General features: G+C 33.7%; 2 protein-coding genes and 1 long non-coding RNA gene across 3 annotated transcripts in view; 1 reads left to right on the plus strand and 2 right to left on the minus strand.

The window, feature by feature from the left end:
• The window catches only part of LOC147065109 (uncharacterized), a 459,822-nt gene that overhangs the window by 434,367 nt on the left and 1,720 nt on the right, over positions 1-23,735 (minus strand). The gene's annotated exons all lie outside the window — the stretch shown is intronic.
• dlt (codanin-1 like protein dlt) overlaps positions 1-23,735 on the plus strand; it is a 39,390-nt gene that overhangs the window by 8,257 nt on the left and 7,398 nt on the right. The window contains exons 4-12 of the mRNA XM_085956769.1: positions 11,261-11,420; positions 12,856-13,028; positions 13,899-14,017; positions 15,184-15,383; positions 16,218-17,231; positions 17,578-17,778; positions 18,797-19,016; positions 20,212-20,501; positions 21,584-21,749. Of these exons, the coding sequence (XP_085812895.1) occupies positions 11,261-11,420; positions 12,856-13,028; positions 13,899-14,017; positions 15,184-15,383; positions 16,218-17,231; positions 17,578-17,778; positions 18,797-19,016; positions 20,212-20,501; positions 21,584-21,749 (2,543 nt within the window). The remainder of the gene's footprint in view (positions 1-11,260; positions 11,421-12,855; positions 13,029-13,898; positions 14,018-15,183; positions 15,384-16,217; positions 17,232-17,577; positions 17,779-18,796; positions 19,017-20,211; positions 20,502-21,583; positions 21,750-23,735) is intronic.
• The window catches only part of LOC147065120 (uncharacterized), a 578,962-nt gene that overhangs the window by 5,837 nt on the left and 549,390 nt on the right, over positions 1-23,735 (minus strand). The window lies entirely within an intron of this gene.

Consider the following 23,735-nt stretch of genomic DNA (forward strand, 5'->3'; position numbering starts at 1 on the left):
CCCTTCTTCACTTTGCGACTCAGATCATGTAGATTGTGGATACATCATGAATCACTTTCAAAATACTTCAATGTCTTCAACAATGGCGTTACGTGGTGCACTAATCCAACCTAAACGAGTATTTATACAAACACCTATTCACGATTTGAAGAACTTTTTGTTTCACATTATAATATGCACTAAAATGTATCGCTATTGTGATTCTTCTAAGAAGATTCATTGTCATTTTGCAAAAAAAAGTTTTATTATATTTGTTTTCAATACTGAATATACTTAACATTTAAGAATTATGTTTTTTTCTATAATAAAGAATCTAAGATTCTTAAACCTTATGTATACGCTGTATCCTGGATCTGGCAAATGCACATATTGTTTTTCAATTTGTGTTAGGAGTCAGAGTATGGACCGAATAGGTTGATCAAGTGGCTAACATCCGTTTCTCATAAAAATAAAAATCTGTTAATACAAACCTACGCCTTGTGGAGGCCCATACGATCTTATTAAGATCGGACATGGTCAATATATAACTACTGTTACAGCTGCTCATTTTATGATGTTGAATTGCCTCTCATATTAGTAGTTATTGTATGTCCGTATTATAATACTTTAAAACCTTCAAAATAATACTTTTTTCATCATTTTGAATAGGGTGTTGTATTTAAATGATATTACTATCATGTAAATGTGTAATATTATTACCAAAAAATCAAAATGTTAATGTCATTGCTTGAAAACAGAAAACAATTGCTATTATCGACTCTACTTACACTAAGAGCGCAATGCAGAACCATCCTTCTTAACTAAAACTTCCTTTGCTCGAAACACTATGCAGAATCACTAATGTAGCCCGTCTTAGAGCGGCATGCAGAATCTAAGATTTCGATCTTAAGGATAAGTTGCCGAAAAGCATGACTTAACTATAGACTATACTGAGTATAGAGTTAAGGAATCCTTAACCATAGACTACTTTTGGTATGAATACGCCCTCATCTGTATTGCCTTCCATTCGCATTTACCCCGTCAAAATATCCTGAAAAAAGCACCCGCATCGGTATGGAAAGTCCGGTCAATAGAGTCTCAAAAAATAGCCAAATATATGACAAATTGATGGCTTTCATAGTATCTTTAGATCTCCTGCATACATAAATGTTTCGTTTGTTCATTAACAACATGTACGTAGGGAGCATTACAGCGGCGTTGGCTTTTTTCGAGACTCCTTTGACCAGACCTTCCGTACCGATGGCGGGTGCTTTTTTCGGGATATTTTGACAGGGTACTTAGTGAAAATACAAAAATGCGAATTTTTCACGTAATTTCAATGAAAAAACCATAAAAAATACATGAAAAAATATGCAATAAAATTACTCAAAGGTATGCATTTAAAAAATGTGGAAAAAAATGTTTTGTGTTAAAACTTGACTGCCGCTCAAAATCAAATTTCTGATGTATTTAGTATATGCCTGCGTCGCTGTCACATTGGTGTGATGCCAAACGCGAAATTCGCATCAAATGCAAGCAGTAGCGACAGCGATAGCGGCTGTGTTACGAATTCGCTGCGAATATTCGCGTTGGTTTGTGCGAGCCTTAATGACTTATAACGGAAACATAAGAGTATTATAATTAAATATTATTATGTATTTATAGTTATTGCATTTATAAAGTGCAGTTGTCATATTTTTGTCATCGTTTAACAATTATACAATAATTTACCTAACCTATAGGAAAGAGAATTTTTAAATATGGTATTATTTTCAATAGAAAAAATGAACGAAGCTTTAAGACGAGGTGAACCATAGACAACATGATCCTAACTAAGGACAATGTTTCTGCTTTACCCTCTTAGTTATGATCGTGTTGTCTATGGTTACATAGCTACATTCGCTTTTTCTATTGAAAATACAGTCGAACTTGGTTATAACGAGGAAAATGGTACCGACTGAATTTGAACCGGTACTCGTTATATCGACTGCCTCATGTAATAACACACCAATTCGAAATAGTGTGTTTTATGTTTTTTGAGCTATTGTTGCATAGAAAAAAATACCACACCAGCCAATTTTTTTTTGGATTTTTTTCTCGAAAAACACCCAAAATACTGTTTAAAATAATACTCGTAAGTAGAGTTATGATTATATAACATTTTTTGTAAAATCTTAAATTACATGGAATAATAATCCACTTGTAGTTGGTGTGTTATTACTCGGAAAAATATACATGCTCCCTACACAAATCATTTTAGTGTATCATTTAACTATGATTTCACCGTGGAATATGACACTAATTCAACTTTCACCTTCAAATCTCGCCTTTATCAACATATAACGACACTGTATTGAAAAATCATTATCCTTTGTAATGAATCGCACCTACTTTCATTATCACAAATTGCTTTTGTGACAGTAAAATTGTATTATTTTTGTTATTGTGTACAAATGACTAATTTTAATATTATTATTAATACTATCGGCCTATGGTAGGTACTATTGGAATTTGAATTTAAATTCTAATGGATTTAAGTTATGAACTATTTCATTTAATTAATATGTCGCCAACTAGATCTCGGCGAATATTACAATAAGCTCAAAAGACTAATAAAATAAAGGATGGAAACAATAAAAAAATAAATCTCCTATTTCAGACAACACATTTTTAGGTTATAATTATAAATGATTCAACCTTAAATATTCTGTCTGTACTATTGGCTCCTACAGGATTTTCAATGTTTATAATATTCTGTGTTTCGTAATATAAACTATAACGTCTTCCTATCATTAGTAAGCATCGTATAAATGCATATTTGCACCATTAGTTTCCAATTTACAACCTACAATAATTATTCTTCTTGTATTGATTCCATGACGACTTGTGATAAGTAAATAAGGTAAAACTTGCCCATTTTTGCACATGTGTTGACCTTTTTACTATACTTTTATGATAAATATGGTAGTAAAAAAAGTCTAAAAGGTTTATTGCATGTTTGGGTGAAAATTGGATAGTCCAGGTTGATTTTATCCCCATCTGAAGACTCCGAATAGTCCTAGTGATCCTGGATTGTCGGGTTTTAGTTGTTCTTCCAGTGTGCCATTATGACGCAAAAATTTGGAGGAGATTTGGGAATGATTGATGATTTGATCGAAAAAATTACGAAATCTCCAGCAGATCTTACACAGAATGAAATATATCGCTCTATTTTAGAGCATAATAAATAACAGTATACTTCTGTCAGTAGGTACTTTGCCACCTTGAAACATAAATGCACTTGTAGACATCACGTCATCAGACATGACGTTGTACCTACTTAGTGCATCTGTACAAAGTATTTTCACTATAAATTGACACACTTGAATCGAGAAAAAGAAGAGAGCTGTAATTTAAGACTTGTGTAAAAGGAAGAAAGCCAAAAAAGCATTCAATTCAGGTGAAGAATATGTGAATGAATATAAGAATATTTGAATACCATGGAAGCACTATGTAAAAATTCTTGCCAATTCAAATATGTGCCCAAAAAATGAGTGAATCCGAACGTCAAGTTAGTTTTGATTCATTTTGTATTATTGGCAATCATGAGAAACAATGGGATTACATCTTACGATATGACAAGTCAGTGCAAAAGAAAACCCAAAAACTACCAGCTTCTTTAAGACGTTTAAAAGCACTTATTTATGGTTTGTCATGCAATAACGAAATAATAAAAGTATGTAAAACTATGTTTTTACAAACACTTTCAATTTCAAATATGTGGGTGGTGAGTGCTTTTAAAAAAAGGAAGAGTCAGAATTGCTATTGTATAGTCAAGGCAGGTACAACAACTGTTCTCATGCACTCAAGGAAGCAAAAAAAATAGTATAATTGAACATGTTAATAATATATTTCATAAGAAAAGAATCCCACTATGTTAGAAAAAATAGCCAAAAAGAATATTAAGACGAGAATTTGAATATGGTGAAAATGTTTCCCCAATATAGCATATGATTTGGATCAAAATAATATCAATTTCCAATTGCTACTGAACGCCAATATAAAGGCATATTTTTCTCGTATTTCTTAGTCTGAACAGGAACGGAAACAATAATTGAGTAAATTCAATATTTAATAAAAAATAAAGTGATTATCAGCAACATTTATTATTTACAGAACGTTCGAGAGAGATGAAACAGGGTGATATAAATCGTGCAAAAGAAAATCACATTACAACTGTTACAGCATGTTTTGATTTACAAAAGTTTTAACTGTGTCACAAAGTGAAGTATGAGTCTTTCATTATAAGAGAAAATAATATGCCATCTATAATCTCACTGTTCATGATAGGATGGCTATTAATTGTTACCTTTGGCATCTACAAACAGCTAAGTGAGGTGCGATAGAAATAAGTAGCTGCATAGAAGTATAGAAGTCTTATAAGTACTATTTTTACATATTTTAAATCTAATTTTAAGAATACAGTTGTATATTATATGATAGTTTTCCTATACTTAATTTAAAAAAAGTTTAATTTACATAACGTTTTTAATGCTGCAACGTAATTTACGTAAAATATATAGGTAACAAACTATCCTATCATTTCTTTCTTATTATGTTGAGTGGAATATTCATTAGGGAACGTTGCAATAATTTTACCTTAATATTATGTTCTGTAAAACAATTTCCTCAAACTGACTGAATGGTTAAAATACAGTTTATTGCGATAAAATATTGTTTAATTAAAAAATCTCTTCATATTCCATCAGAATATCTAAACATATTTTTGGTTTAATCAAATATCATCGAGAGAGAAAACACTAAGAGCACATAGTATGTCATTCCCCGTAAAAGTCAAAACAAAAATCTCTCTAAGTCGAGATATTTAAGATTATCTTTCAGATTTAGCATGAAAAAAAACACCATCTCAAGTTACGTGGTACTTTTTTTATGAAAAAAAAAATAATTACGTGGAAAAACACACCAAGTATAGATATATACACCCTCTAAAAATATATAAACGGGAAAAATCACACCAAATCTAGATGTAATATTTTAGTTGTCAAACTTAACGTGGAAAAACACATTTAGGGTATTATTTCCCAAATTATTGTCTTGTAAAAGTTGATTGTATGCTTAAATGATACTCTATTTAAAGATATAAATTATAATTTAAATAATATTTGCACATAATAAACGGCTTTTGCTACACATTTTTTTGAATGGTTTTTTTGCTCTCCTGAAAAGTTGATAATTTAGAGTTAGTGTGTTATTCCATGAGGTAGTCGATATCAGAGAATAGGTATTTTTAAATGAGCGGTCATATAACAAAAAAAGTCGAAAACAAAAAATCTGAAAACCATCGTAAAATTCCCCGAAACAAGCATGGCCTTCATAAACTACAAAAGAAGTTGTTTATTGTAATGAACGCTGGCAGGTACCTACGGACTTCATAAACCTTGGATTTTTCAACCATATGCGTGGATACTTGTAAAATATATCGATACTTACCATACTAGTGTGTACCTATAATTTTATTACTTCCGGAACTAGCTCAATAAATAACACAAATGGCAGTATAGCATAAGAATCCTATCGTAACCGAGGGTCCTGAATACCTTTATATCTGTTCGGAATAAATCCTCCCGGTTCCAGCACTTCAGGTCAATGTTGTTAAATTAATTGTTTATGTAATTGTGTAAAGGGGCGCCATCTTGGCCAGATTTCTCCTTACTGCATGATTAAATTCAAGGGACATATCAGGACAAGAAAATAATAAAACCGTTTAAGTACGTTCCAGAATGGACACTATACAAATTTATTGTAAACAGTAAAGCAACAAGTGAACACACGCGGTTAAAACGCATCAGTATAATAATAAAGGTTACAATTTAGTTACACGCGGTTAACCCGCAGAAGTATAATAATAAAAGTTACAATTAGACTCGAACAAATGCCAAATACCTATCAACACAACTAGAGTTCTCTGTGGGGAATTATTATGAGGTTAAAACAAGGAATCTAATCCTCCAAACAAGTGATACAGTAAATACCGGTATATCCACGGTGTCCATCTTGGCTGCCCCGCTCGTTCGAGCGGGGGCGCACACGTTCAACCCGTCTTTCCTTGTTCGCGTTCGGATCCAGACTGACGTTTGCTGTGACGCGCACTCAACTCACGAGGGACGCGCTAGAAATACCAACTTAAAAATCGTTCCGCGCAGACTGCCACGACAAGGATGCAAAAAATATCTCTAGCCAAAGATTGCCAGTGTTAATAACATTTTATTCCAAAGTTCGGGAATAAATTACGTTACATACTTTTTCATTATTGTCGGCGAAAACAACAATTAGGTAGGTACTTAGACACTTAACTAGTGTCATAAACGTAATCCATCCCTGGCGGCATCCTGTCCGATCGGATTTTCTTGCTTATGGTCGAAATATTTTTAAACGATCAACACATTAACAGTATTTTAGCTCGGTATATCTGATAAGTTGCTATTTATAACAGTGAGTAAATGTATGGAGAAAATCATAAACCAAAATGTCAACGAATGTTTTCTCATTACATCCGAGATCTCGCTATGTCAGAGATCGTAATAACGGAGTTCAACTGTAAATATAATTTAGGTAAATTATTTTGTAATTTGTTAAACGATGACAAAATTATGAAAATGATACAAAACAAATTCACTCACTATAAATACACAATTAATATTTAATTAAAATAATTAAATGTCTGCGCAATTAGTTAATATAAGTAAGTGATTTTTAGAGCCCCGTGTTTTTTCCGATAGGATAACACTGGAGTCTCTAGACTGCCATTAAATTAATTACTAAATGTCACGGTCAGACATTTTGTTTTACAGATTTTGCAGATGAATTTACAGATAATATGCCATGATGATACATTAGAAATAATATTATATAGAATGATTAAAACTAATATTACCATTTGGTGTGTAGGTAACTATCTACTTATATATTCCAAGTATCAATTGGATTTCTATTATTGCATACCTACCTATGTAATCATATTCAATCACTTTCTTGTGGACATAATATGGGCGTATTGCGAACATAATATGTGGACATAATATTATTCATAATGTCATATTATGACATTATATTATTATTATCTTGAGTATTGTGTTTCAATGGAAAACAAAAGACCTTTTTTCTATTTGTGAGGTTGTTAATAATAACTATTCCATCTAACCAATTCATTATCACTCAATAAGTACTGCAATAGTTATATAATAATATATTATATTCTCTATGTACCTCTTTCCAAATATTATAACCTGAAAAGTATCATATCATATCAAGTAAAGTATATACATATTAGATATATTTCTCGCAGCGAATATTTTCAATCAAATTTTATTGCTTCCGTCGATATTTTGACAGCTGTCAGTGGCAACGCGGTCATAAGAAAAGTTTTCTATGGGTAAGGAATCCTTAAGAAAGTTAAGATATGGTTTTCAGTGGCTTAGATAAGGTTCCTATTGGTTGTGCATTGCGCTCTGAGAGCCCAATGCACAATTCGTACTTATAGATAATCTCCTATATATTATTATCCTAAGAGATTTTGGAAAACACACCAACAGCCCATTTAAGCGACATTTTATTGCTATTTTTACATCTTCACTTCAAAATGTGCGCTACCGATTCATCTACCGATTGAATTGACCACATTTCCGAAATTTTCAATGATTTTACAGGTACGTGACGTTTATATCCGATATTTTCTCATATACCATATACGATTCGCCATATTTCATTTAACGCACAGCAGAATGACGTCTTCGTCGCTTAAGACCTTCTAATCCTTTAATTGACAAACGAAATCGATTATTTTTATTCAAATATCGTAATGTAGGCATTGGCGCACTTTTTTCCGGTGAGAAAACAATAATCTTGGTACAATTCACTACGTAAAATAGCTTTCAACAGCAGCGTCCGCCACTGTCCGCCATTTCATAGATAACATGATATTTCAAATTTGATTTTTTTAAATACTTCTTTGTGGCTGTTACGCACTCTTTTTTATTGAATAATTACCTAGGCTACTAATTTCCATAGATCACAATATAGTCAAATTAAACTAACAAAGTTGCTATTGCAAACAACGAAAGAAATTAATACGAATTGTTATAGTTATCAAAATGTGTCATATTGTATAATATCTACCTATTTTTATCGTCCCTATCATCATCAATCTTGACCTATCCACTGCTGGATGAAGGCCTCCTCAGCGTTATTCGACTCCTTACTTACACATGAATTGTTAAATTTATCAAAATCAGTGATATTATATTATTATCTACCTATCTATATATAATGCCATTATTATCACGAGCCTCAATAAATCCACTGCTGGATGAAGGCCTCTCTACGTTGATTGTATTCTTGACAGTATTTAATTTCCAATGTTATTTATCTACATATTCATATTGTCATCATAATCATCATCATCAACCAGGATCAATCCACTGCTGGATGAAGAGTTCCGCAACCTGATTCTAATACTATTGGTTTAACGAATTTGTGATATTATACATATTTCTATCCATCTTATCATCATCGACTTGAACCAATCCACTGCTGGATAATGGCCTCCCTAGCCCGTATCTACTCCTTTCTGTCATATGAATTGCTGTATTTATCAAAATCGGTGATATTATATTTATCTACATATTCATATTGTCATCATCATCATCATCATCACATCGACCTGAACCAATACACTGCTTAATAAAGACCTCCCTAGCCTGATTGTACTCCGTTCTGTCATATGAATCTCTGTATTTATAAAAATCGGTGATATTATATTTATTTGTATATTCATATCATCATCATCATCATCATCATCATCAACCAGGATTAATCCACTGCTTAATAAAGACCTCCCTAGCCTGATTCTACTCCTTTCTGTCATATGAATTTCTGTGTTTATCAAAATCGGTGATATTATATTTATCTACATATTCATATCGTCATTATCATTATGATCATCATCGACCTGAACCAATCCACTGCTTAATAAAGACCTCCCTAGCTTGATTCTACTCCTTTCTGTCATATGAATTGCTGTATTTATCAAAATCGGTGATATTATATTAATCTACATATTCATATCGTTATCATCATCATCATCGACCTGAACCAATTCACTGCTTAATAACGACCTCCCTAGCCTGATTCTACTCCTTTCTGTCATATGAATTGCTGTATTTATCAAAATCGGTGATATTATATTTATCTACATATTCATATCGTCATTATCATCATCATCGACCTGAACCAATCCACTGCTTAATAAAGACCTCGCTAGCCTGATTCTACTCCTTTCTGTCATATGAATTTCTGTATTTATCAAAATCGGTGATATTACATTTATCTACATATTCATATCGTCATCATCATCAACCAGGATCAATCCACTGCTGGATGAAGGGTTCCGCAACCTAATTCTACTACTATATTATACCTATTTCTATCGTCCTTATCATCATTGACCTGAACCCATCTACTGCTGGATAAAGGCCTCCCATGCCTGATTCTACTCCTTTCTGTCATTTGAATTGCTGAATTTATCAAAATCGGTGATATTATATTATATCTATTTATATTTCCATTATCATTATGAGCCTGAATCAATCCACCGGTGGATGAAGGCCTCTCTTAAGTTGTTTGAATATCTGTCGGTCATATGAATTGCTATATTTATCAAAATTGCTGATATTATATTTACCCATTCATAATATCGTCATTATCATCATCAACCAAGATTAATCCACTGCTGGATGAAGGTTATCCCAACCTAATTCTACTCTTCTTGGTCATATAAACTGCTATATTTTTTTTAATTTGTGATTTTATATACCTACCCATTTATATCGTCATTATCGTCATCAACCTGTATCAATCCACTGCTGGATGAAGGCCTCTTTAAGCTGATTCCACATCTTTAGGTATTATAAATTCCTATTCTTATCAGATATAATATGTATTGCTTCATTATTTATCAACATTTGTCTCGATATGAATGTCATGCACCGGGAAACTGTATTGTTTAAGGTTAATTTTTAATTCAAATTTAGATTTTTTAAATATTATTCTAAGGCTACAAGCATTTATTTTTTATAGACAATGAAACAAAATAATGTTTAAATTCATTTTTTACATTGCTAACCTTTTCTATTATCTCAATGGTACCCGAAGGAGATTAATATCACGTTATATTGGATCGCTATTTATGAAAATCACATAATATATTGCTTTATGTTCGAATGATTGAGATGTATAATTATTTATCATATTCTGCACATACTTACACATATATTGTATTAAAATTAAAATGTCAGTGGTAGCCCATCCCGAAGGGAAAAATATGGCGCCATGTATGCATACTTCACAATTATTAAAATCCAACACCGCCAAGCCGTCTGCAAGACCTAGCGAGACAGACTGGGACCGCCAGCTGGCTCAGCTAGTAATAATAAATATTATAGGTAACTATAGATTAAAGAGTTATGAACACGTCGTCTTCTGTATCCATAAATAACGAACTGTTATTGTGAGAGTAAATTTTACGGAAAAAACTAGGTCTAGTAGGCAGTGCACTTTACCACTGACAGATGTCAAAATAAAATCGCGTGTCTATATAACAGTACATACACAAAAATTCGTTTAAAAATCCGTGTCCGTGGAATATTCATTGTTAGTAATATTAATTGTACTTCAGCCCAAAGAAATATGAAGATTGATATTTGAAGATCGATAAATGTTTCGTTCCGGGCTTGCTACTAGTGTTGCCATGTTAAAAAATATATCTTATGAGGCCTGTGAAATCACGTATGATGAATGACTGATAATGAATACATAAAAGTATTATAATTAAATATTAATTGTGTATTTATAATTATTGCGTTTATAAAGTGCAATTGTCTATTGTCATCGTTTAACAATTACAAGATAAGTAATTTACCTAAATTATGGAAATGAGAAATTTTATATATGGTATTATTTTCAATAGAAAAACAGAACGAAACTATTTAAGATCTGGTGGACCATAGACAACTCGATCATAACTATGTCAAGCTTTCTGTATAGTGTTTTGTGCTTAGGAAATTTTAGTTATGACAGACGATTCTGCATTGGGCTCTAAGTCTATTACATCACTTCCTCTCGCTTGGTGCCCCTTTGACTATACCAAAACTGTAATATGGTGTATTTATAGTAGGAAAATTGCTACATTCATTTATTACTGATTTATGTTCTAACGTTTTCACAGATTGTGGGAAAGCCAGCATGCTTCGCTTGGAAACTTTGCATACAAGATGGAGAGACAGGTGTCGAGTCTTCTGTCTTTGGGATATTCGCCGGCCAACATGTTGCATTTGGCCCGCTTGTTCAGGGACCAACTGTTGGCCACCTGCGCAACAACACATAAGGTTTACAACCTATTTCTTTTATCACCTGAGCTGGACGTGTTGTCGTGAAAGTCTCAAACATTATCCGGGCATGTTGTGTTTTGTTGGATATATTATTTCAATAAATCCAAAATAACTTCACTGGTAATGCATATTTATAACACACAAGTTTGCTGCAAAGAATTTACCCACCGCCACAAGACCGTTCCACCACTTTGCTATCTTTCATATCCAGTGGTGAAGGGCGAAGGTAGGCTGTGGAGATTTGACGTAAATAGAGCACACTACACTACTACTACTAGACAACTAAGAATACAAATTGCGGATGAAATTGGTTGGTTTTTAAAATTCAAGAAAGTCTTTATTGGGACCATAGACAAATTTTTCTAAATTTAAAATTTGTGTAAAACATATGAATACGTGTATTAAATAAGGCTCTAAGTACCAAAAAGTAGTATTGCCTATAGTTACAAAATACCGAGTCATTGCAGTAAAATTTCATGAAGCAGACCTTTTGAAAAATGTAGTTTTACAGTATGAAGCAATCACGGCAGCTTCTATAATTTTAGGTATTAAGAACTCGCAAGTGTCAACACACCATCGTTTTAAATAAAACATGCCAACGGACTTACAACGTCGACAGGTTTAATTATTTTGCTGTATTTTTTTTACTTGCTTGAGGCACTTAGACTATACTTGAAGTTATTGGCATTAGTATGTAGAACATTTTTCTATAAAAATGTCAGTTTTTATTTTTTTGGTACTTAGCGCCTTAATTAATACACGTATTCATATTATACCCAGTAAATTTATTTATCAAATAAATTAATGATAATTTAGTTACCACTACTATTTCTTTGTCAACACTATTATAATAATATTATTATTGTTAGACAATGCAACACAAATACCCAATGCCCCCACAAGGGGGGGACTGACAGGGCTCTAGGCGAGGGGCCCGGGCTCGAGGTTAAGGCCCGGCATGGCTGATCGACCAAATAATTGAGATAAACATATTTCACAAATTTGCTATAATCGTAAAAAAAGCTAGTTCACTTAGGAGGTTTTTCATTTTAAAACACGCGATTTTAGAATGTAATTCTTGATTATTAGAATATTACACTGCCCTTAATTACCCTTAATTTTGGCTGGAACACCATTTGGAAAATGTTACTGTAAAACATCACACTATTTTTAATCCTAGCAATAATATTATGTAGGGGGGCCCGCCAAAGATCCTGGCCTGGGGGGCCACTTCATGATGTGGGGGCCATGCAAATACCTGTTACGGATTGCAATCTCGGACAGAATTTTCAATCCTGAGATTTTGGGTTTACGTAATTGAGGTAGATTCCGGAATTGTGAACTTTACGATACATACTAATAATGTAATGTTATTTAATAATAATTTTTTTTTTTAAATATAAATGAATTTGAATAATTTGTATTATTTTAGGAGAATTCTTTGGAGGCTCTAGCAAAGCTCCAATCGGCCATTGGATCTCAACAGTTGAGCCACAACCGCCTCAGCAAACTGTCAGAGAGATTGACGGGAGCTTTGCCTGGACAGAAATCGGAAACAGGAATATTTCAGCAACCGACTTTTGAGAAAGAACAAGTATTCTTTAGGTCAGTGTTCATATATTATATACTATTCACATTACAGTTATATACAGTCGTCGTTAATTTGAAAATTACATAGTTGATTTAGGAAATAATAATAGGAATGGTTAATGCTTCCCCTTCAAAATCTATATGAAAACATATTATACCTATTGTCGCCCCAAATTTATTATTTCATTTTATGGTGTACCGATTTGTACACCGTGGTGTACAGATTTATCAATTTACGTCATTTGAGGCTTTTTATAGTAAAAATATGTCGATAACAATCAGGAGTGATGTTAGAATTATTATTAGTACTTAAAGTTTTAGTTTATTGCGAAGAAGAAAAAGAGTTGCATCTAAAAGGAGAGCCAATACATTATTTAAACAGGCCTCTAGCACGCGTTGCCGCCATGACAGGTCCGTCACTCAGAAGTCTTCTATATGCGACTTCTTTTTGTTGGACAGTAAATGTCCACGCTTTTTAGATGACCAAATGTCTCAATTCCTATAGACATTTGGTGTGAATGACCTATAACCGTCCTGCAATCAACTGTATTGGTCATGCGTGATTTATTGAAACTGAATATTTGCCACAGAAATCGATTAATTAATAAACAAATAAATGTTGATCAACATGTCACATAACAAATGTCCATAGGAATCGAGTCGTGAAAATGTAAAAAGCGTGTACACTTGGGTATAATATGTTTTCATTTAAATTTATATTACATTTTATTGCAATAAACGGTTTATTCGCTAATAAAGGAAACTAACATTAAAATCAACCACTTATGCTTGATTCGCAAAAACGTCGTTTACCACCAATATAGAATTTTGGACTTATCGGTTTGAAAACTCCTCATTTATATGATGAAATATTCTTTTTTCCAGGGATTTCATCGTATATACTGTTGGATCAAACTTCAGAGTACACCTGATTGATGCTCTGATACAAGGAATTATTAAACTCGACCGAACTGCGTTTCCTTGTCTTGAGAGAGAAAACAATGGTAACGTAACGTATTCTAATGGTATTTTTTGTGATATTTTATGTAATCATAATACAGTCAAACTTGGTTATTACAAGGAAGATGGGACTGACTGAATTTGATCGTTATAAGCATTACACTTTTTATATCGTTATATAATATTTTTCGCGCCACATTCTATTTAAGCATATAACATAAAAAATCTGAAAACCATTGTAAAAATCCCCGAAACAAGCATGGCATTCATAAACTACAAAAGAAGTTGTATATTGTAATGAGCCGCCGGCGCTGGTAGGTACCTACTGACTTCACAAAGCTTGGATTTTTTACATGAAATTTCACCCATATGCGTGGATACTTTTTCAATGTTGTCGGCGAAAACACCAATTAGGTACTTAGACACTTAACTAGTGTCATAAACGTAATCGAATCCCGGCGGCATAGGTCTAGTTAACTGCCCAGTCGGATTTTATTGCTTAGGGTCGAAAATATTGTTTTTAAACGATCGACACATTAACAGTTTTGCTCGGTATACCCAAGAAGTAGCTTGTTATATAAGTGAATAAATGAAGGGAGAAAATCATAAACTAAAATGTCAATGAATGTTTCCTCATTACATCCGAGATCTCGCTATTTCCGTGATTGTAATAACCAAGTCCAAATTAGTTGTAATTGTTAAAATAAGTACTATGTTTTAACAGTACCTCTCTTGGATGTATTAATATTTAGAGCGAGATAGACAGTTTTCACAGTTTAGATGGCTAACTTATTGTAACAATTATAATACCTCAATACATAAATGTGATAAACTATCTTCGATAGTCGCTGATAGCAGTCTTGTGTATAGAATAGATGCGCTGAAGTGAAGCATGTACATACACAGTTCTAAATATATGTGAGACTTAATATTGTTTTTTTGTTTTCTTATCCTTCACAACATGTACACATGCATGTATTTTATCATCCTTAAAGCTGAAGATGTTGACCCGTAGCGTCATTCATTTGGTTGGATCATCGTGTAAGCGAACCTCTCTTCCACTGACAATAAGCCTTTCCATCCCAATCGTTGTTTTCCCTTCTCGCTATGGAAATCTTTAGAGACTATAATTATTATATTTCAGAGAATTATTGTTTTAATTTGTCATGAAAATTGGTGTCGTTAATGTTTATAATTTTGAATTTTAAAGGTACACAAGTGGATGCAGAAATGAAAAATCAATATCTACAGTGTGTGAAGTCTCTGCAGATCTTGGGCAAGTTCTTAGGCTTCGCGATGGCGCTGCCGTACTGTGAACGTCCCATTTCCAGTAAGCCCGGAGAGTCGACGGCTGATAGCAACGTTCCCACCGAGAAGTTTTTAAATGGAGAAATTGCTGTAAGGAGTTGGGTAAGTGTTAGGCGGAATGCCCTGGTTCAGTCACTGTCTTGATGAAATTGTGTATCTACCGAGTGCTATTTAAACAATTTAATACCTACATTGGGTATTAGTTTGTTTTACAAAATAAAATGATCAGTAACGTAATACTTATCAGATCAATAAATCATTTTAACCAAACTTAATAGAGAAGCTACTGAAGATTTTTGAAGAAAGCCTTCTCTAAGACTTCCTTCATATGAAAGTGAAGCAGAAAAAATGACTACTAAGACATTATCGCCCGCATCTGTCAAAAGCCACAATAATTTCAACCACCAAAGACACTGAAGAAATCCTATCAAAATTATCAGTTTGTCGTAAATGTCATTTTTCTATGCAGCATCAACCCTTCCTTTTATCTCTTCAGTATGTATAAATATTAGTAGATTATGTTTATTTAGAATATTTAAATAAACAATCAGAAAATCACGTATGCCGTATTACACAATAATTAAACATCATATGAAACCAAAGATGGCGGATATTAACAAGCTTTTATAGATGTCATTTATCAATGAGCCAACCTACAGAATATTAATTTTGCTGACTACCAATTCAACCATACAAACCATACCTTACAAAAGCAGCACTATTTGTAATGCTCAAAGACCATAAGAGGTTACAATCAAAACTATAAAACTATACTGTCATTCATCTTTTCCTAGATATTTTCATAAACATAACGAATAAAACAAGTGAATCTCCTTCATTCCACGTATTCGAACGAAAATACTCCGTCTGCATTGTTTGTTTACATTCTACTGTATTTATTTTGATTTCCAATTGATGTTATTTTATTTTCTGCAGACACAGCCCCCAATCAACCTGACAGGCATTCTCTGTAAATCGCTAAAGGACTCCAGACTAATCTTGACCGTTCCGTGGCTTTTGCAAGTCGTCGCAATGCTCGACTACGCATCTCTTAGACTGCCATACTTCAAAACATTGCTGAATCAACTGTTCCACATATACGTCACTCATTTGATGATGAAACCTCACGGAAAACTCAACAAAAAGACCTCCAGCAATAAACAAATGGATGCCAAAACAAAAAATACATCGAAAAATGATTTGATTGTTAATAAAAATCATTGCATGTCTGAGAATATTCGTCTAGTACTTAAAATATCCTTCGGTTGGCTATTTGATTTGCCGAAATTTCCTAAAGAGATGTTTTATGATTATCTATGTGAGACTTCTGTCATTCATAATATCGATGGTAATCGGTCTGGTATTGTTATCTATGGATTATCAAATGAGACTGTAAAACATAATAAGAGTGTTAAAGATGTTACTTCTAAGAAAAAATCAATCGATAATGCCATAAACAAAGATATACTATCGACAGATGTGTCGAATGATAAAACTGATCAAAAACTGCATAGTAATTGTGTGTTACAAGATGCAAATGCGAGTTGTGAAACAGAAAATACTACCAAAGATTTAATAGTTCAAATCAATGAAAATAAGACAGATAATTCCCTAGTTAAATTAAACACGATGCCTAAGAGCAAAACATCAAAAAAATCTGACAATAGTGAGATTATAAATAGCAATTCGATTATGGACTGCGGTACAATGCCCCAAGAAGTCTCGGAGGAGATAGAAGCGTTCGCTTCGTTGGATTGCTTGGATCTTGTGGATAAGGATGTCCTGTCGGAATTATGTCCTTACCTGAGGCATCTGAGGAATCTATTGTCGAGCGGGGTGGCCAACAAGATAAGTGGCGCTGATGATAACACTAATACCTTCAGACATATCACCCCGGTAACTAGCGGACTAGATGGACAAGCTGCTAAAAGGAAAGAAGCAGAATTGCAGGTTAGACAATCAACAAGCTTAATATTCCTTGATTTAATACACAAAAACCGATAGTCAAGAACACCGCAATTTGATAAGATGAAATGCTTGACCTACTAGTTTAAATTGTCGTAATTAGATAGGAGGGTCATAGCATAATTGGTTAATGTTCAGTTGGCGCGATTCCAGTGGTATCGTATTTTTTTCAAATATGATTTTTTCTAGTACCCATCTGAGATGTTTTCAAGTTATGTATGTTCAATATAATATATGGAATTTTACATTCTCAAAATCCTGTGACTTATTCGTTGAATAAAATAAATGGTTTTTTAAACGTAAAAATTATGTGAAATAAATTCATTTTCAGTCGCAATTGGAGGAATGGTTCCTGCGCTCCCAACCGAGCGGCACACGACGAATCACTCAACTGGTATCCGAAAGAGTGGGCTCTGCTCTCACCGGAATGGCCAGCAACCAACTTCCAGCTCACCGAGAGAGGGTTTCCAAAGAAGCACATCTTTTGATCATTACCATGTCTGACGCGGAGAACACGGAGAAGACAAACATGGTAAGAGAAAAAAAAGACCCTTTTTGTATTTGGCAGTTATGCTGCAATATCTGTGCCCTTATACATAATTAGATTTTGTATTAAAACTTTGATTCATTCCATTTTTTGCCCATAATTGTTTTTCAAGATTCTATTGTTAGAATGATAAATAAAAACAATAATAAGTACAATACATAAGAATGAATTTTCTTAATTGAACATTGAACAGTAAGTTAGGATAGCTAATAATATTGTGTGGTGTCAGTAATATAGTACAACGACAAAGTAAAGTCGTGTATCTATGTAGTGTGATAAGCGACACTGGAAAGGCACTTTTATTCGAACATAAGCAAAATGTAGGCTACTTGGAATTTTGTCACTGTTTCCACATAATCACTTCATATAGAAATTCACCTTTCCCCCTCCCTGAACAGGCTGACACCTGAACCGACTTTGCTGCATGTTTCCTCTCAATTTACTGTCACATTTTTCTGAGATTAATACCCCGATTACATGTGCACGGATTTACTGCTGGCGGTACGCATTATCGCGGCACATGTAAACGCGTATTGTTATACAAGTTGCAAGATTGCATGCATGAATCAAAAAAAGTTTGCGACAGTTGGGATTTTTTCGATATGCGCCTGTGCAGTAGAATGGTAGTGGCGAACCTGCCAGTAAAAAAGCAAACTACCGCGTAGACTCATTTTGAGGTTAACCGATTTTTACGACCTGTCAAATAGTACTGTAAAATGACAACATCGCGTCTCGCTTACTCTTGAAGAATGAGATTGGAGAGACAGTCAGCACTTTTACGTTTAAACAGTCAGGATTGTTTAAAATACTCACTATTGCTGTAAATGAATCCATGCATGTGTACAGGCGCTATAATACAGTATATATATAACTTTTTTCATATTTTACTTAAAATTCCAGACATTGTTTTTTAAATTCTTGTCGACGAGTTGATAACAGGTTATTGATCACAAATATGAATATAAGTGTATGTTTTAAATACTGTACCATTTTTTTTTTGTAGACATCTCTATGTGCAGCCGTCTCTAGATTGCGTGAAGAGAAATCCAAAGCCTTTGTGAAGCGATGCTTGAGAGCAGCCACCATCTTGGCGAAATCGCGATGTCGGTCCGCGCTGGTGGGTCTGCTGCCACATGACATACCTGAGACGGCCGCAAAGCAATTGGTTCATATCTGCACAAGGCGAGCTTGTTCGGTGTTCAAACGCGCTTTGAATAACCAAGGTAATATTTGAAAATAGCTTATCATCTCTTGCAGCGGATCCCCTGCTGGAAGAAAGCCTCCTTATAATTCTCATCCATAGTTTTTTGTACTGCCATGTATTTTTTGCTGAACTTGACTTACACAGGAATGCAGCATTCTTTCTCTCTAAACAATTTGGTGATCTGACAGGAGTTGTCTTCTGCCTGTTTAATGCCTGTTAGGTACCATTGTATGATTGCGTGTCTCCAGTAGTTTCCATTTTCCAAACAATTTCATTTTGGTAATATCTATCACATTGCTTTGCTTGTCTGCTTCCTTATACATCGATTTGTTTTGTGCCACTCGTTGATAATTTTTTGATTTATCTTAACTTAAAGTTCCATCAAAACAGTGATACACAACATTTTTATCGGTAGACCCAGTTTATCAATCATCAAATTATAAGCATACAAATGTCACAGATAATAATATATTCTCTCCAGAGTCAAGAAATACATGGACAAATACAGAACACAAAATGTTGGAATTTCTCCAAAATCATTTTATTGCAAACTCTGTTGAAAAATTGAATGAATATATTTTACTTTAATATAATGTCAAGTTAAGTGAAAATTGAAGATATATTGCATGTGTTGACAAAACAATAATTTGAAAAACTACTAAAATCACGGACACCTGATTTATCTCTTCTCTTTTATGGTAGGTATTGATATATTTCATGTGATCGTTAAAACTTAATTGAAGGCACCCCCCGAACAACGATAAGCGGCAAATATTTCGCATATTGAGTTAAGTATAGAACAATGATAAGTAGATCCCTGTGAAAGTTTTGATGTATCGAAAAGGTTTATCCTTCACTCCTAGATGGTGCTATAAGGTTTTGAAAACTGCTTAAGCCAAGAACAAAGATGGCGGATGACTAGGTCATCCAGTCGCATAAATCAATTAAATAAAGGCAGAAAAAGGAAGATTCTATGAAGTCTAGAAGTATAGAAGTCTATGTTTTCTAAATTAATAATTTAATATAAATAAATAAAAAATATTATTTTCCTGTAAAAATATTTGGTTAAACGTTTTTCTTCATTTCTCACGTCTACACAGATTATGTAGACCAAGCTCGCAAAGATACTTGATTTATTTTTATCACGAGAGGTAAATAAAGGTTATCAATAAATTATTGAATTATCTAAATCATTTTTCTCATATTTCTTCCAGTTATTTATACAACGGAAGTCCAAAATGAAGTGAAAAGACTTTGCCGTATTGGCCTCCGTAAACGAGAAATCAAAGAGATGAAAGAAGAGTGCTTAGAAGCTGAAAGAATGCTGAATGAAATTGAGAAAGGTGTTCCCGCTACCCCGGCAACTGAAGGTGAAACATCAGCAATGCCACTGGAATTCAAAATGTCTCCTTCAACCATGACATACCAAGATTACGAAGGAAAGACGCCGGTGAACTTTGACGATTGGTTCAAAAGCGCATTTGATGCTATAATTGAACTCAAGGTTGGTTTTTTTAAATATCACTTTGTGCATTCAAATATATTATAATGATGAATATTAATATTAACAATGGCATAGCTAAAAATTGTGCACTCTGCACATATCCTAACGCCAGTGGTGCGGTTAGTGACTTAAGAGGCCCGACGCATTGGTTGATTTTGAGGGGCCCCCTACGATAAAAAATGAACATCAAATTTTGATTTTCCAAATTAATCCATGCATTAAAATCACTTTTTATTTTGTATAAACTATAAATTATACAAACATGGTTTAATTGAAACAGTCTCCTTTTTCTGTCAAATTATAATACAGAAGTACATACAGCAGAATACCCACCAATTTAGTATTTGGAAAATAGTTTTCATTAATTTATATTTACAATCGAGTGTCTATGTATGTGAATTAAGATATTGAAGGTATATTTTATCAAAAACTTCTACATGTCGTCCATTCATTTTATAGGAGTGGCAGGTTTTAACACTTAGGAGGCCCCATTTTAAATTTTCTCACGAATCGGTTGCGTCATGTTGTGTTAGGGAAACGTGCCTCTGCCTATGACTCTTTTTAAGATCGCTACAAAATTCCAAAATGTTGAAGAAATTTTCAATTTTTCATAATATCCGTCTAATTTGATTGATTTTTTATTTATATATGTATTTTATGGAGCTGATAACTAATTTCGACTTAAACTTGACGTTTTGCAATTGGAAGTCCAAAAAATAACAAAATGGTTGTGAAAATTTAAATTATCAATAATTACCATCTGATTTTATAGTGCAAAATATTAATTCGAAATTAAACCTGAAATTTCATACACTGGACTTATGCAGTGTGGCTTGGACTGTTAAAAATGACTGAAGATAAGTAATCTTCAACCATCCGAATGTGCTTTGTGGCAGTTCGGTTCTGCAAGCAATCTCTGCTCGGTACATGAACACTTGCAATTGTGTTTGTTGATACAATCGATTTGAGCACTTTTGATATGAAGATTGCTTTAGAGTCAACAAAGCATGTTACCATTTCATCAAACCAGCCACCATTGAACTGTACTTCTATGTGAAAAATTAATTGTAATCGTATTTCAGGACGTAGTTATAGCGATAATAAGCGGAGACTTGGAGCAATCGGAAGAGTCGAAGCGAGTTAAAAATGCAATCGAATCGGCGAGCACTTGCAGTCAATGCTCATACGTGAGCCTCGCCACTAAGAAGACAATCGCTCAGCTGTGCCTCGACCTGGCAGTTATGATTAGTAAGAGGTTGCAATTATTATGAACAATACCATGTAGAAATCTTATGTTCCCATAAACCATGACGCCCCCCCCACCACACTCCCTAGTCTTAATTAGGCGTATTATGAATTTTGATGTGAGGCATCTTATCACCGGAAATGTCTCAGGAGCAGTAACCCAAGACTGAAGTTGCCATGTAATAAAGTGTACTTTGACTGTCTTTACTAAACTTTAGAACTAATAATGCCCAAGATAGAGAGGAAAAATAAAAAATAATAAAAAGTATTTTTTTTTACCATGTCCAATCCTAATATGATCATAATATGGGGCTCCACAGAGTGAAGGTTTGTATTTATAGAATTATTTTTACGAGAGATGGATGTTAGCCACATGCTCAATTTAATTGTGTCGCATCCTCACTCAAACACAAATTGAAAAACAATATGTGTAAACACATTTTACACTTTATGTGTAAGTGCTCTTACCCATTACCCACTCAGTCCAACATTTTTTCTACGGGTATGTTTTTGAGGATTTTCATAATTATGTATTTTCAATTAAAAAAAGATATACGCCCAGTGACGTCCCTAGACAAAATGCCGCCCCTAAGCAGCGCCAACATGCCGCTCCATTTTTATACAGTATTTTTTACCATCATTTCATGACTCCAATATCTAAGAAATATGTTGTATGGATACATTAATAACAAAATATATACCGCTAAGTTTAATTTAAATGCCATCTCTACTTCAGTAGATAATATTGCGGGTCCACGGTTTCAGATACATTTAAGAATACATCTGACAACTTTCAAAACTCGCGAGTGACTGGCAAAAGTATTTGGATAAATTTATTAGGTTATTATGTACCTACCTATAATTAAAATGTAATTCGCAAATCTGCACGTGTCATTGCTGGTCATCAAGGACGTGACGTCCAAGAACAACGGAAGTAAACTAGACATCGCAAACTGGACAAAAAAATTACATTCCTGTTGAACCTTTCATGAACACATTTTGTTTCCAACCAGTGAGCTCATTTTTTTAATGAAAAAATATTCCCGTTATTACTAAGTTTAGGTACCTATGTCTATATATACGTAATGATTCTTCTCGATTTGCCGCCCTTCGAACAACCGCCGCCCCCAAGCAACGCTCAATCTGCCTACCCCCACAGGACGTCACTGTATACGCCTAATCATGCCAAACTACTGTAACTGTACAGATCTAACTGAGGTGTTAGTTTCAAAGTCTGTAAGATTAAGATCCACCAGTATAAATCGTCCGCTGAGTGAGGGCGCCGCATGCTAACATTTGACATATCATTCAATACTTTTTATACTGTGATGAGCTTAATTCAAAATTCGAGCACCTGACGATTTATGATGGTCTTTAACAATAGGTAATAACTAACCTTGATTTCTAGGTTTTAGTTTTAACATACGAGGGTGGGTCAATAATTCCTTAGAAAAAAGCATTAAAACAGTTTTTATTTTTGTATTTTTTTTTTATTTCTCAACATAATCTCCTTGGAGCTCAATACACTTGGATACATTTGAAAAAAAACGTTGTCCACTTAGCCATTTTTTTATGTTTGGGAAAAGGAAAAAGTAACTGGGGGCTAAATCTGGCGAATACGGTGGGTGGTCGACCAATTCGAACTTCAATTCTTCAATTTTAGCCATTGATCGTAAACATGTGTGAACACGGGCATTGTCCTGATGAAAGAGGATTTTTTTCCTGTTTAAATGAGGCCGTTTTTCTTCAATTTCGTTTTTTAGCTGGTCCAATAAAGATGCATAATAATCCCCTGTTATTGTTTTTCCTTTTTCCAAATAGTCAACGAAAATAATTCCACGTGCATCTCAAAATACAGTAGCCATAACCTTACCAGCTGATTTTACGGTTTTCGCCTTCTTTGGACATGGTTCGCCTTTCGCAATCCACTGCTTTGACTGTTCTTTCGTCTCGGGAGTATAGTGGTGTATCCATGTTTCATCTACAGTC

Source organism: Rhyacophila brunnea, unplaced genomic scaffold (genome assembly GCF_057557595.1).
Source record: "Rhyacophila brunnea isolate RB1 unplaced genomic scaffold, BYU_Rbru_1.0 scaffold_6, whole genome shotgun sequence".
Lineage (NCBI taxonomy): Eukaryota > Metazoa > Arthropoda > Insecta > Trichoptera > Rhyacophilidae > Rhyacophila > Rhyacophila brunnea.